Below are 13,490 nucleotides of genomic sequence, written 5' to 3'. Positions count from 1 at the left end.
TTCTATCTACTCCTCAACCAGACCACCTAGAGACTTCGGGTTTTCGGCATTATGTTAAGGAAGGTCTAATATCGGGAACGCACAAAAAAAAATCCAGGAAAAGATTTACTATCTCTTAGTGTTGTGATCCCATGAGGTGAGAAAATTGCGCTAAAACACTCACTGAGTTTTTATTACTTGTTTTTCTTTAATACAGACATATGTGTTGTTTTTTTTTTGTTTGTTTTTTTTTTTTTTATAAAAATTAAATTGCATAACCCAAAGAGATCGCACTGTCAGATAGTTTGGGAATATTCACACATAACATATACACATAAAACATGATATTAGAGTTTTACAATCAAACATTTTAAAAGAGAACAATACATCACGGTTGTTTAAACCAATGAGCATTAAGCTGTGTCGTCAGCAAGTCGTTTCCCATCATGCTTTTGATCAGCGCAGTCAGTGGAGAGCAACTGTGCTCGACTGCAGAATCCGACACGTGCGGCTTGCGCTCGCGAGAGATTTTTGACATACGTCAGCATGACATCAGAGCCAGGCGGACCGCAGTCGGACACATTTCTAACCGGCATGCATCTCGCGCTGATCACCGGTGATCGGTTCTGCGCAGATTTTGCTCATCTCAAACAAGCCTAATGTATATATATTCCCAAATCACAACTGAACGAGATCTCGTTTTCCCGTAAACTCATGGTAATAAAGAGGAGAATAATTCTTAAAAAAAAAAAATCTATCTATCTATCTATCTATCTATCTATCTATCTATCTATATATATATATATATATATATATATATATATATATATATATATATATATATATATATATATATATACAGTGAGGAAAATAAGTATTTGAACACCCTGCTATTTTGCAAGTTCTCCCACTTGGAAATCATGGAGGGGTCTGAAATTGTCATCGTAGGTGCATGTCCACTGTGAGAGACATAATCTAAAAAAAAAAAATCCAGAAATCACAATATATTATTTTTTTTAACAATTTATTTGTATGATACAGCTGCAAATAAGTATTTGAACACCTGTCTATCAGCTAGAATTCTGACCCTCAAAGACCTGTTAGTCTGCCTTTAAAATGTCCACCTCCACTCCATTTATTATCCTAAATTAGATGCACCTGTTTGAGGTCGTTATCTGCATAAAGACACCTGTCCACCCCATACAACCAAGGAGTGGCTCTGTAAGAAGCATATCAAGGTTCTGGCGTGGCCTAGCCAGTCTCCAGACCTAAACCCAATAGAGAATCTTTGGAGGGAGCTCAAACTCCATGTTTCTCAGCGACAGCCCAGAAACCTGACTGATCTAGAGAAGATCTGTGTGGAGGAGTGGGCCAAAATCCCTCCTGCAGTGTGTGCAAACCTGGTGAAAAACTACAGGAAACGTTTGACCTTTTTAATTGCAAACAAAGGCTACTGTACCAAATATTAACATTGATTTTCTCAAGTGTTCAAATACTTATTTGCAGCTGTATCATACAAATAAATAGTTAAAAAGACCCCTCCATGATTTCTAAGTGGGAGAACTTGCAAAATAGCAGGGTGTTCAAATACTTATTTTCCTCACTGTATTTTTTTTTTTTTTTTTTGTATGATGGGTAAATATCATAGTTGGCTTGAATGCAAACCCAATCCTGACATGTTTGCATTGCTGTTGTCATCGTCCTCTATACTTTAATGTGCAAGCTAATGAGAGAATGTTGCATTGCATTCGTTTGGACTAAATTGTATTTATAGCATGAAACTGTCCTCGGTGTTCTTCTGTTCGGTTTGGGTTTGAGTTCAGTGTGTTTCAGCTGGTAATGCTCAGACAGGACAGGCAGGGCTTTGAGTTCAGTGTGTTTCAGCTGTTCAATGTGTTTCAGCTGGTAATGCTCAGACAGGACAGGCAGGTTCGCACAGTTTTCTCAGGTGTGTGTTGAAAGACGCGCGAGCTTCAGATGCTGCGTTGCGTTTCGTTTATTATTTTTACATAACAAGTTTGGTGAGTGCTTTAGTTTAGTTCTCGTCCACAGGTTTCCTGTAATAAGCCTCTCTGGAAACCTCACAGGCTACATGGTAAGTTTGTTTTGTTTTTTGTTAAAATATCTATGCGTCAAACTTGCAACGATAAAAAAAATAAATAAATGAATACAGTGAGCTGCACATGTGGTGCTAAAGGAAAACACAAGCGCGTTTCTTTCACTGCATTAGCATGTCTACTGAAAACAGCGATACTTGAGCCGGTAAAGAAAGTTTCGTTAGCTATAATACTGTTACATATGCTGACATATGCTTTACTTGATCCATATCATTGTGTTGGTATAAACTAGTGTATTTAGGTTGATTCAGCAATGTTAAATACTATTTTGACTTACAGGTCAGTTATTTTAGATGTTATAATTTTTCAGTGAGGAGTAAGTACAGGACTGATGTTAAATACTGAATCTGAGTGAAATTAATCTCATTATTTGCATGTTTTCGAATGTCTTTAAACGCATTTTCAGGCTTTATTGTGGCTTAGCGTAGGTGTGCACATGTCAGTCATCATTGACGTCACATATTTTGGGTTCCTGTGAGGAGTAATGCTTACGTTGTTATAATGCAACTGTTTTTGCAACTCATCATGATCAAGTGATCAGCCCGTAACAGAACGTTCCGGCAAATTATGATCAAACGTTCAAAGCGTTAACAGAACGTTCGTTCAAAGTTATCTCATCTTCAGTAATGTTCTCAAAACGTCAGCACAAAAACGTCATTTGTACAACGTTAATGAAATGTTGTTGTTGTTTTTTTACGTTTGTTTTCGTTGAACTAACTGTTACTCGTTTCAGAACGTCCAGATAACATTTAAAAGTAACGTTGCCACAATGTTTGAATAATGGAATGTTCCCTTAACGTTCGAATGAGAAAGAAAAGTTTAAAAAACTGGATGTTTTGAAAATTAAGAAAACATTTGGAAATGTTCATACATTAGTATGCGAACATATTTTTGTTAGCTGGGTAGTTCACATGTCTTTAAGTTGTTGATGTTGTTGTTGTTGTTTTAAATATCTTATGGAATAAACACAGTACATGTACCAGTATACAGTGCTCTGGAACTTATCTAACCTTATTCCATCTGTCCATCTCCTTTATTGTGTCTGTCACAGGACTCTGATTCAGTGTTTGGTGCATCAGGTCTGATTATGGAGGTGAGATTCTGATTAACTTCTTATTCTTATGAAATAATTTAACACGAATACGAATATATCAGAGTGCAGACAGTCCATTTGACACACAGCTCAAGTAAAGATCTTCACGTATTTGTAGTTGAGGATCATCGATCCAGGCCGTAACAGTGTGCATGTACGAATAAAACACTTTAGTTTACACTCTTAAAAAATAAAGGTTCCAATTTTTTTTTTTTTTTTTTTTTTTTGTGGCAATAATGCCATAGAATAACTATTTTGGTCCCCAAAGAACCTCTCATTGAACAGTTCTTAAAATAACCATTTTTGTCTGATTGTAAAGAACATTTTAATAATCTGAAGAACCTTTAGTGGAAGGGAAAGATTGCATGGATGTTAAAGGTTCTCCATGGAACCACTGACACAGATAAGGAAGCTTCATTTGCACGAGTGTGTGTGTGAAATGTATGAAGGAGAGCCTATGTATGTGTTTTTTACTGGTTTTATCCAATCTAAACTGTTTAATTCTGATTTTCTGTCCTCTAGAATGGGATCAACAGCTCCTTGAATCCTTTCTATTCAAACCCACAGGTATCATGACAATCTCACGCTTACATTACCGTTCAATAGTCTTGGGACAGAAAGATTTTATCAAGAAATTAACACTTTTATTCTGCAAGGATGCATTAAATTGATGCATTAGATTTCTATTTTTATTTATTTTATTTGTTTACTTTATTTTCATCTAAGAATCCCAAAAACTATAAAATGTATCACGGTTTCCTCACAAATTTGAAGCAGCACAACTGTTTTCAACACTGATAATAATCATAAATGTTTCTTGAGCATCAAACCATCATATTATAATGATTTCTCAGCTTTGATCACAGGAATAAATTACACTTTAACAATATATTCACGTAGAAAACAGATATTTTAAATTGTAATAATGTTTCACAATTTTACAGTTTTTACTGTATTTTTGATCAAATAAATGAAGCCTTGGTGAGCAGAAGAAACTTCTTTAAGAAACATAAAAAAATCGTACTAACCCCAAACATTTTAGTTGCATTTGTTTCCTTGTGTATTATAAAATGCATTGACATAATTTATAAAAAAGATTGTGTATTGAATCCTCAAATGTCCCGATGAATATGCTTGTGTTTGCAGGAATTCAACATGAAAACGGTTGATGAGGAAAACATTGTGTTACCAAACGTAACAGGACAAAGCAACGCCATTCATCATTCGCCTCTGTTTCCAGACTTTAATGTGGACAGCGCTCCTTTCGCCACTCCAGACTGGGTTGTGTTTCCTCCACCTGATTTTTATGAAGATAACACACCTGATGTGTTTCAGTCAACATCAGGCATTTGGGGTGAAGAAACGGACATTTTCCAGCCTTTTAAAGACAAAGTGGACACTGATCTGACACAAAGCAGCTCAACCAATCAGAACACAGAATCCTCGTCTTCAGCCTATCAGAGGGATCCTCTGCTGGACTTCATCCTCTCCAGACAGAGCAAATCCCAAGCCACTCTTTCTTTCACATCAGCGTTCGATTCCACCGATGTTTTCCAAGAAACGTCCACTAAAACAGACAGTTTCTTCTCTAACACCGATCCAGTGTCTGATGATATTTTCAAGACGCCTTCGTTCACCGCAGGAACCAGCGTCTCTGACATCAAGGCGTTTGATCCTCTGTTCAACCCTCAGAATGAAGTTCTGCCCAATCAGAAGAGCAATAATGATCTGCTTCTCATCGGTCAAGAGACGAGGCAGGACCTTGCAATGTCTCATGTTGGAGCCGTTCAAGAGATTCCTTCCACAAACACCTCCACCGGAGACCTGGTGAGAACATCTGTCCACTAAAGACCCCATGAAATCAAGTTTACTGGCTTTTAATCCATATCTGTTGGTTTTGAGCTCATCTATATCTAGTGTGACTCTAAGGGCCCTATTTTAACAATCTAAGCTCATGGTCTAAAGCGCAGGGTGCAAGTTCACTTAGGGCATGTCCAAATCCACTTTTTCCAGTTTAACGACGGGAGAAATGGTCGGCGCTCCCGGCGCTGGTCTAAAAGGGTTGTCTCTATTCTGTTAATGAGTAATGGGTGTGTTTTGGGCTTTACGTGCAATAAACCAATCAGAGTCTCATCTCCCATTCCCTTTAAATGCCAGTTGCGCTCGCGCCATGGCGGATTCGCTATTTACCGAACATGTCTCCAGAGAGGAAACGGATCTGCTAATGTGCAAGGATAAAGCTGTGTGTGTGTGTGTGTGTGTGTGTGTGTGTGTGTGTGAGGTTAAAGTGAGACCATCTATGGGATAAGCGGATTCCACCATATGTTTATTTACACAATAATAATCTTTTACATTGTAATGCTTTGATTTTAATATTTGGCATGTTTGTGTGCTGCTGCGCGTGTGTGTAATAAGCAGAGTGTGTGTGCATTGTGGACCCGCCCCGCTCTTTAAATAACAAAATAAATATTGCGCCATTGACTTAAGGTTTCAGTTGGTCAATAGTTCAGTCTATTTCTGTTCCTCAAAATAGCAACGCGCCAACAATGTGCCAGAACACACCTCATTTTCAGACCAGCAGCCCATGGGCCACAAATGGGCGCAAATGCATTTGCTATGTAAACAAAATGGCGCATGACGTGAAAATGAAAACTGCGTCGGGCTGAAACTAGCAAAAAAACATTTGCGTCGTGCCTGGCGCTGCATTGTGCTGTGTGTATGATAGGGTCCTAAAAATTTACAAAATAAGACTGAATTAACTTTAATACTATGATAGATAGCAAAGATATACACAGATAATATACAATACAATCTTTCTCTCCCAAATCAAAATATCGATGACTTATGTTGCACTACGTAGATTTTTGTCCAATCAAATGCTCTCTAGACCGACTAACCCCGATGTCAGGTTCCAACTTCCTGTTTCAGCAGGAAAACATTCATTCACTCATCTCATCATTTCATGGGGTCTTTAGGGTTTCATTAGACCCATTTATTTCTCACCCAAAACAAAATGCCAGTTGTTTTGTTCTTGTAGATGTTCAGGAGGCGTCCGCCGAAAGCTGCTCCTCGCAGTAAAGCCCCTAAGAGCGTCCATCAGCCTCAGGTATCACTCCTTTACCGGAAACTTCTCTCATTATTCCTTCTCATCCCTTTCCTTTTCCCCATATTAGTGTTCTGTGGGAGATGTAGTGGATGTGATTTGATGATAATATTAGTCAGGATACATATTACATATACAGATGTAATCCTGTGGATACATAGGATTACAAATATTATACAATTCAATTTAAAGTCCATTTACACAAAACAAAACTGTAGAGGGGTAATTTTATTTTCAAACAAATCATTTAGATTTAGTTGATATTTATATATATTTGTAGTATTTCTATCAACATGAAGTAAATATTACAGTATTGAGCAAAAATATTTGCTTATTGTTCTCCTTAAACACTTTTCTGGTAATATTGTGCGCAATCTGTCAGTGCACATTTTTCCAAAGAAGAAAGTTGTGTGTTTTCATGATATTTGTTTCATTAAGCAGCCTTTTTCTAAAAATCTTGTCTATAGACCATTTGTGAGCTGACGTCACTGTTAGGAAAACTGCTAGGAAAATGGGTGAAATCCACGGAATAAGAGAAAAACGGTCTTGTTGTGCCTTTGAATGTCAGAATCAGAATGCAAAAAAGATGGTCTTATTTACTTATACAGAATAACGTCGCAAATTTGCAGAGTAACTCATTAATTTGCAACTACATGTCAACTAACTCTCATTAATTTGCAACTACATGTCAACTAACTCTCATTCATTTGCAACTACATGTCAACTAACTCTCATTAATTTGCAACTACATGTCAACTAACTCATTAATTTGCAACTACATGTCAACTAACTCATTAATTTGCAACTACATGTCAACTAAATCTCATTAATTTGCAACTTCATGTCAACTAAATCTCATTAATTTGCAACTAAATGTCAACTAACTCATTAATTTGCATCTACATGTCAACTAACTCTCATTAATTTGCAACTACATGTCAACTAACTCATTAATTTGCAACTACATGTCAACTAAATCTCATTAATTTGCAACTTCATGTCAACTAAATCTCATTAATTTGCAACTAAATGTCAACTAACTCATTAATTTGCATCTACATGTCAACTAACTCTCATTAATTTGCAACTACATGTCAACTAACTCATTAATTTGCATCTACATGTCAACTAACTCTCATTAATTTGCAACTACATGTCAACTAACTCTCATTAATTTGCAACTACATGTCAACTAACTCATTAATTTGCAACTACATGTCAACCAAATCTCATTAATTTACAACTACATGTCAACTAACTCATTAATTTGCAACTACATGTCAACTAAATCTCATTAATGTGCAACTACGTCAACTAACTCGTTAATTTGCAACTACATGTCAACTAACTCATTAATTTGCAACTACATGTTAACTAAATCTCATTAATTTGCAACTACATGTCAACTAACTCATTAATTTGCAACTACATGCCAACTAACTCATTAATTTGCAACTACATGTTAACTAAATCTCATTAATTTGCAACTACATGTCAACTAACTCATTAATTTGCAACTACATGTCAACTATCTCATTAATTTGCAACTACATCATCTAACTCTCATTAATTTGCAACTACATGTTAACTAAATCTCATTAATTTGCAACTACATGTCAACTAACTCATTAATTTGCAACTACACGTCAACTAAATCTCATTAACTACATGTCAGCTAACTCATTAATTTGCAACTACATGTCAACTAAATCTCATTAATTTGCAACTACGTCAACTAACTCGTTAATTTGCAACTACATGTCAACTAAATCTCATTAATTTGCAACTACATGTCAACTAACTCGTTAATTTGCAACTACATGTCAACTAACTCGTTAATTTGCAACTACATGTCAACTAACTCATTAATTTGCAACTACATGTCAACTAACTCATTAATTTGCAACTACATATCAACTAACTCATTAATTTGCAACTACATGTCATCTAACTCTCATTAATTTGCAACTACATGTCAACTTCAACTTCATTTGTAGAAGTTGACATGTAGTTGCAAAGTTACTTATTGTCAGTAAAATGTATGTTGGGGAGCATCAAAACATGTTAGCAGATATTACAGTAAGCAGCAAAGTTAATTGTAGTCAGTAGAATGTCTTAAGTGGACCATCGAAATAATGCGTTACCTGAATTTGTCTCACAATCTTCACATCTTATCTACGCTCTGTTATCTGTTCAACACTATCATGAAATGTTTTGATCTGGCAGAACACGACGGCTGAGGTCGAGGGCGATCTGCCAGTTTATGAGGATGTTCTTCTCATCGGTCAGGTATGTGTGCCACAGTTTTAGCGCGCTGGTTCCTGAACTTTTTTTTCCATTCGTTTAATTTCATTTCAAAACAGTCTTCGTTAAAGCATTATAATCTATAAACCAAACCAACCAGCTACGAGGAGCATCATAACATTACAAACTTTGAAGCAAAAAAGTATTTCATAATTGGACATACAATACAAGACTGTGAACTCAATGGCTTTAGTGATGGAAAGAACTACAGTCCCATGAGGCATTGCAAACTGCATAATCAAATTAAAGTTTGTGGAAGCTTCATGGGTAAAACATGATTATTTTATAACTAAGTTGAAATAATGCAGGCTAATCAATTTCCCTATGGAGAAAATGAATGGAGTTTTTACTTCCGGAACCTGTCTGTTAAAATCTACGGTTGGTTCAGAAAAAAAACAGATGTTTTATAATTGTTAGAATGTTTCTATAGTTATTTAATTATTCAAATGTTTTGCATAATTTGACAGACTGTAGATAAAAGATAAATGCTGAAGGCATGTCAAAATTCTGACAGGTTTTAATTTGATCTTTATGTTGCAACAAGGAAAAAGTTAATTTAAATTCTTAAATGTAGTTAAAGAAACGCCCTCAAATGGATTCATATGTATATGAGTCCTGTGTAGAGTGTAATGCTTGATTTAAAACAAATACACTTACATACCTGAAACGTGATTTACAGGAAAGGTGTGTGGAGGACTGGCCTGAACACAGTCCAGAACTCTCTCCAGAATGGAAACCAGTAAGTTCTTAATGTGTGAAAGGTAGTGCAGAAAACCGGTGCAAAAATACTGGAATTTCATCTGCTCTTTCTCTGTTGCAGACTGGGAAATTAAGGCTTCGGAGAGACTCTGTACGGGTGAGTCAGACGGCCAGATGACTAAAACTATTCAAAACATTTCTGTTAATTGAATCAAAACTGAAATAATTTTTTTTAAATAAAGTATTATATTAAAAACTTTTCAGAATTTCCCAAGCGGTTTTACTTCACTTTACATTCAGCATCGAACCGAACACATTTTACAAAATAAATTATAAACAATAATGTCTTTAAAATTAAAGATTAAATTATATTTTACTCTAAATCAAATAATAATAATAATTAAATTAATAATTAAAATAATATATAAATGTCTGTAGCCAAAAAAGTCTAAAATTAAACATTAAGTTATATTTTATTGTAAATAAAATAAATAATAATAATAATTAAAATATTACTTAAAATAATATAATAATTTCTGCATTTAAAAAAAAATGACAAAAATGTCTTTAAAATTAAACATTAAATTATATTTTATTCTAAATAAAATATTATAAACAATAATGTATTTTACTCTAAATCAAACAAATAATAATAATATTTAAATGAATAATTAAAATAATATATAAATCTCAGTAGCCAAAAAAGTCTCAAATTAAACATTGTTATATTTTATTCTAAATAAAATAATTAATAATATTACTTAAAATAATATAATAATTTCTGCATTTAAAAAAAATACAAAAATGTCTTTAAAATTAAACATTAAATTCTATTTTATTCTAAATACAATATTATGAACATTAATGCATTTTACTCTAAATCAAACAAATAATAATAATAATAATTAAATGAATAATTAAAATAATATATAAATCTCAGTAGCCAAAAAAGTCTCAAATTAAACATTAAGTTATATTTTATTCTAAATAAAATAATTAATAATATTAATTAAAATAATATAATAATTTCTGCATCCCAAAAAAATACAAAAATGTCTTTAAAATTAAACATTAAATTCTATTTTATTCTAAATAATATAAATAATTAAAATAATAATTAATAATCTCTGCAGCCCAAAAAATCTAAACAAAAATGTCTTTGAAATCAAACAATAAATTGAATGTAATAGTAGTTAAAACACATAATTAAAATAATATAATAATCTTCAGTCAATAATTAACCTCACAAAATATACTTGGCCGACATATTTATCCTCGATGCATGTATTTAATGTAGTCTAAATCAACAAAACTACAGAAGATAAAAAAGAAATATGATTTTTTTCTAATGTTGAGGTGCGGAATGCGCTAAAAACCACAGAAACCATTAAGCAACCACATAGTTATGCCTTGGCAACCACCCAAACCACATGTCTTGCTGGCGAGCTTCTCACACTGTAAAAACCTGGTTTCATAATATTGTTGACTCTTGCCTTTAGATCACAGAAGCGTTCGATGGAGTCGATGGGACTGGAAAGAAGAACGGAAAGCAGGTACAATGCGAGTTACTAAACTCAGCATGAGTGAGTCTGTGTGTCCTTCACATGCTAATGTCGTCCTGTTGATCTTCGCAGACTCTGAGGAAGAAACTGCGACACTCTCTGCTGATCAGGAGAAGCTCAAAGGTAAATGACTGAAGATTTTTGACAACCAGTTATAAAGTGCCCCTTTTATGATCTTCAGATATTGCTGTTCATGCCGTGTGTTATAGAGCTGTTTGTGAATGTGAAAGGTCTGCAAAGTTTCAAAGATCAAAGTGCAGATAGGAGTTAGGAGTTTTTGACTCCTAAAAGAAAGAAAGCGATTCTGAACTGAAACGAGTCATCAGTAATTCCAGTCTCACTTCCTGCTGAACCAGCATAGGTTTGTACCTAATTTGCATAATGCCAGCCTCTTGTCTTGATTGGCTGAACAGCGTCTCTTTGCCCCACCCTCAAACACTGTAGTGTATCTGAGACTGGAAGAGTTTGGTTCGTGTTGTTCATGTCGAGAAGACGCTGTTTTCTGCTGCCAAAGCAAATCCACTTTGATGAGATTGATACGGTAAAACCCATGGTACGGTAAAAACCAATCACAACAGACTGAGCCTTCTGACCAATCAGAGCAGAGTAGACCAATCACAACAGACTGAGCCATCTGACCAATCAGAGCAGAGTAGACCAATCACAACAGACTGAGCCTTCTGACCAATCAGAGCAGAGTAGACCAATCACAACAGACTGGGTCATCTGACCAATCAGAGCAGAGTAGACCAATCACAGACTGAGCCATGTGACCAATCAGAGCAGAGTAGACCAATCACAACAGACTGAGCCTTCTGACCAATCAGAGCAGAGTAGACCAATCACAACAGACTGGGCCATGTGACCAATCAGAGCAGAGTAGACCAATCACAACAGACTGAGCCATCTGACCAATCAGAGCAGAGTAGACCAATCACAACAGACTGAGCCTTCTGACCAATCAGAGCAGAGTAGACCAATCACAACAGACTGGGCCATGTGACCAATCAGAGCAGAGTAGACCAATCACAACAGACTGTGTCATGTGACCAATCAGAGCAGAGTAGACCATGTGACCAATCAGAGCAGAGTAGACCAATCACAACAGACTGGGCCATGTGACCAATCAGAGCAGAGTAGACCAATCACAACAGACTGAGCCTTCTGACCAATCAGAGCAGAGTAGACCAATCACAACAGACTGGGCCATGTGACCAATCAGAGCAGAGTAGACCAATCACAACAGACTGGGCCATGTGACCAATCAGAGCAGAGTAGACCAATCACAACAGACTGAGCCTTCTGACCAATCAGAGCAAAGTAGACCAATCACAACAGACTGGGCCATGTGACCAATCAGAGCAGAGTAGACCATGTGACCAATCAGAGCAGAGTAGACCAATCACAACAGACTGGGCCATGTGACCAATCAGAGCAGAGTAGACCAATCACAACAGACTGAGCCTTCTGACCAATCAGAGCAGAGTAGACCAATCACAACAGACTGGGCCATGTGACCAATCAGAGCAGAGTAGACCAATCACAACAGACTGGGCCATGTGACCAATCAGAGCAGAGTAGACCAATCACAACAGACTGGGCCATGTGACCAATCAGAGCAGAGTAGACCAATCACAACAGACTGAGCCATCTGACCAATCAGAGCAGAGTAGACCAATCACAACAGACTGGGTCATCTGACCAATCAGAGCAGAGTAGACCAATCACAACAGACTGGGTCATCTGACCAATCAGAGCAGAGTAGACCAATCACAACAGACTGAGCCATCTGACCAATCAGAGCAGAGTAGACCAATCACAACAGACTGGGTCATCTGACCAATCAGAGCAGAGTAGACCAATCACAACAGACTGGGCCATCTGACCAATCAGCACAGAGCAGCTCTCAGAGAGGCGGGGTTTAGAGAGACTGACTCCTTTATGTAATCGTTACAGACACTGTGAGAGAAGAGCTGATGTTGTAAAATGATGAGAGAATGAAAGTGTTTTTTGACCTTGGAGTCATGTGATCCTGTTGTAGGAGACACCAAAACATAATTAGGAAACTTTAAAATACCATAATAGGGGCACTTGAGAGAAGTGTGCAGTTTATTTGCAAGTGTTCACTGTAAAAATAAAATGTGTTTAAAATACAGGAAAAAACAATCAAGATGTAAAATTCCTTCATTTTAATTCACTAGGATTTTTACAGACTTTTCATAGTGTAGAGTTGACATACAGAAATGATGAAATATTGACTGTTTTAAAGCTCTTATTGTCATGTGAAATATATAGTCTCAACCCAAAGTCACATTAAAGTTATAGTTATATATAATTATAGTTTCTGCATGTCAACCAAATCTTTGATTTCAGGATAAGATCGTAGATGAAGAGAAGAGCTCTGAGACGAACAAGGACACACTGCGCCGAGGGTCAAAGGTGAATCTCTTCATCCACCTCAGATATAGATGTCAGCGGCAGGTTATTGTCCTGGTGTGTGTGTTCATCATATCCACTCCTTGTCTAATGATGTGTGTGTTGTGTGTTCAGCTCGTGGTTGATGGAACGGATGGGTTTTTTGCTCTGGATGAAGACGCAGAACAGAACGAAGCCGTCGAGTTTAAATCAGTACG

General features: G+C 36.1%; 1 protein-coding gene across 1 annotated transcript in view; it reads left to right on the top strand.

The window, feature by feature from the left end:
• Positions 1–2,206: 2,206 nt before the first annotated feature.
• Positions 2,207–13,490, top strand: part of LOC307155324 (uncharacterized protein) — a 35,916-nt gene continuing 24,632 nt past the window's right edge. The window contains exons 1-12 of the mRNA XM_079865920.1: positions 2,207–2,241; positions 3,148–3,189; positions 3,712–3,756; positions 4,336–5,016; positions 6,227–6,295; positions 8,519–8,581; positions 9,276–9,335; positions 9,417–9,452; positions 10,795–10,848; positions 10,930–10,980; positions 13,231–13,296; positions 13,408–13,485. Coding sequence (XP_079722046.1) covers positions 3,184–3,189; positions 3,712–3,756; positions 4,336–5,016; positions 6,227–6,295; positions 8,519–8,581; positions 9,276–9,335; positions 9,417–9,452; positions 10,795–10,848; positions 10,930–10,980; positions 13,231–13,296; positions 13,408–13,485 — 1,209 coding nt within the window. The 5' untranslated portion in view covers positions 2,207–2,241; positions 3,148–3,183. The remainder of the gene's footprint in view (positions 2,242–3,147; positions 3,190–3,711; positions 3,757–4,335; positions 5,017–6,226; positions 6,296–8,518; positions 8,582–9,275; positions 9,336–9,416; positions 9,453–10,794; positions 10,849–10,929; positions 10,981–13,230; positions 13,297–13,407; positions 13,486–13,490) is intronic.

The sequence above is a fragment of the Squalius cephalus genome, assembly GCF_949319135.1.
Source record: "Squalius cephalus genome assembly, chromosome: 3".
Taxonomy (NCBI): Eukaryota; Metazoa; Chordata; class Actinopteri; order Cypriniformes; family Leuciscidae; genus Squalius; species Squalius cephalus.
Note: the sequence above shows the minus strand (reverse complement) of the source record. Positions and strands in the feature narration are given on the sequence as shown.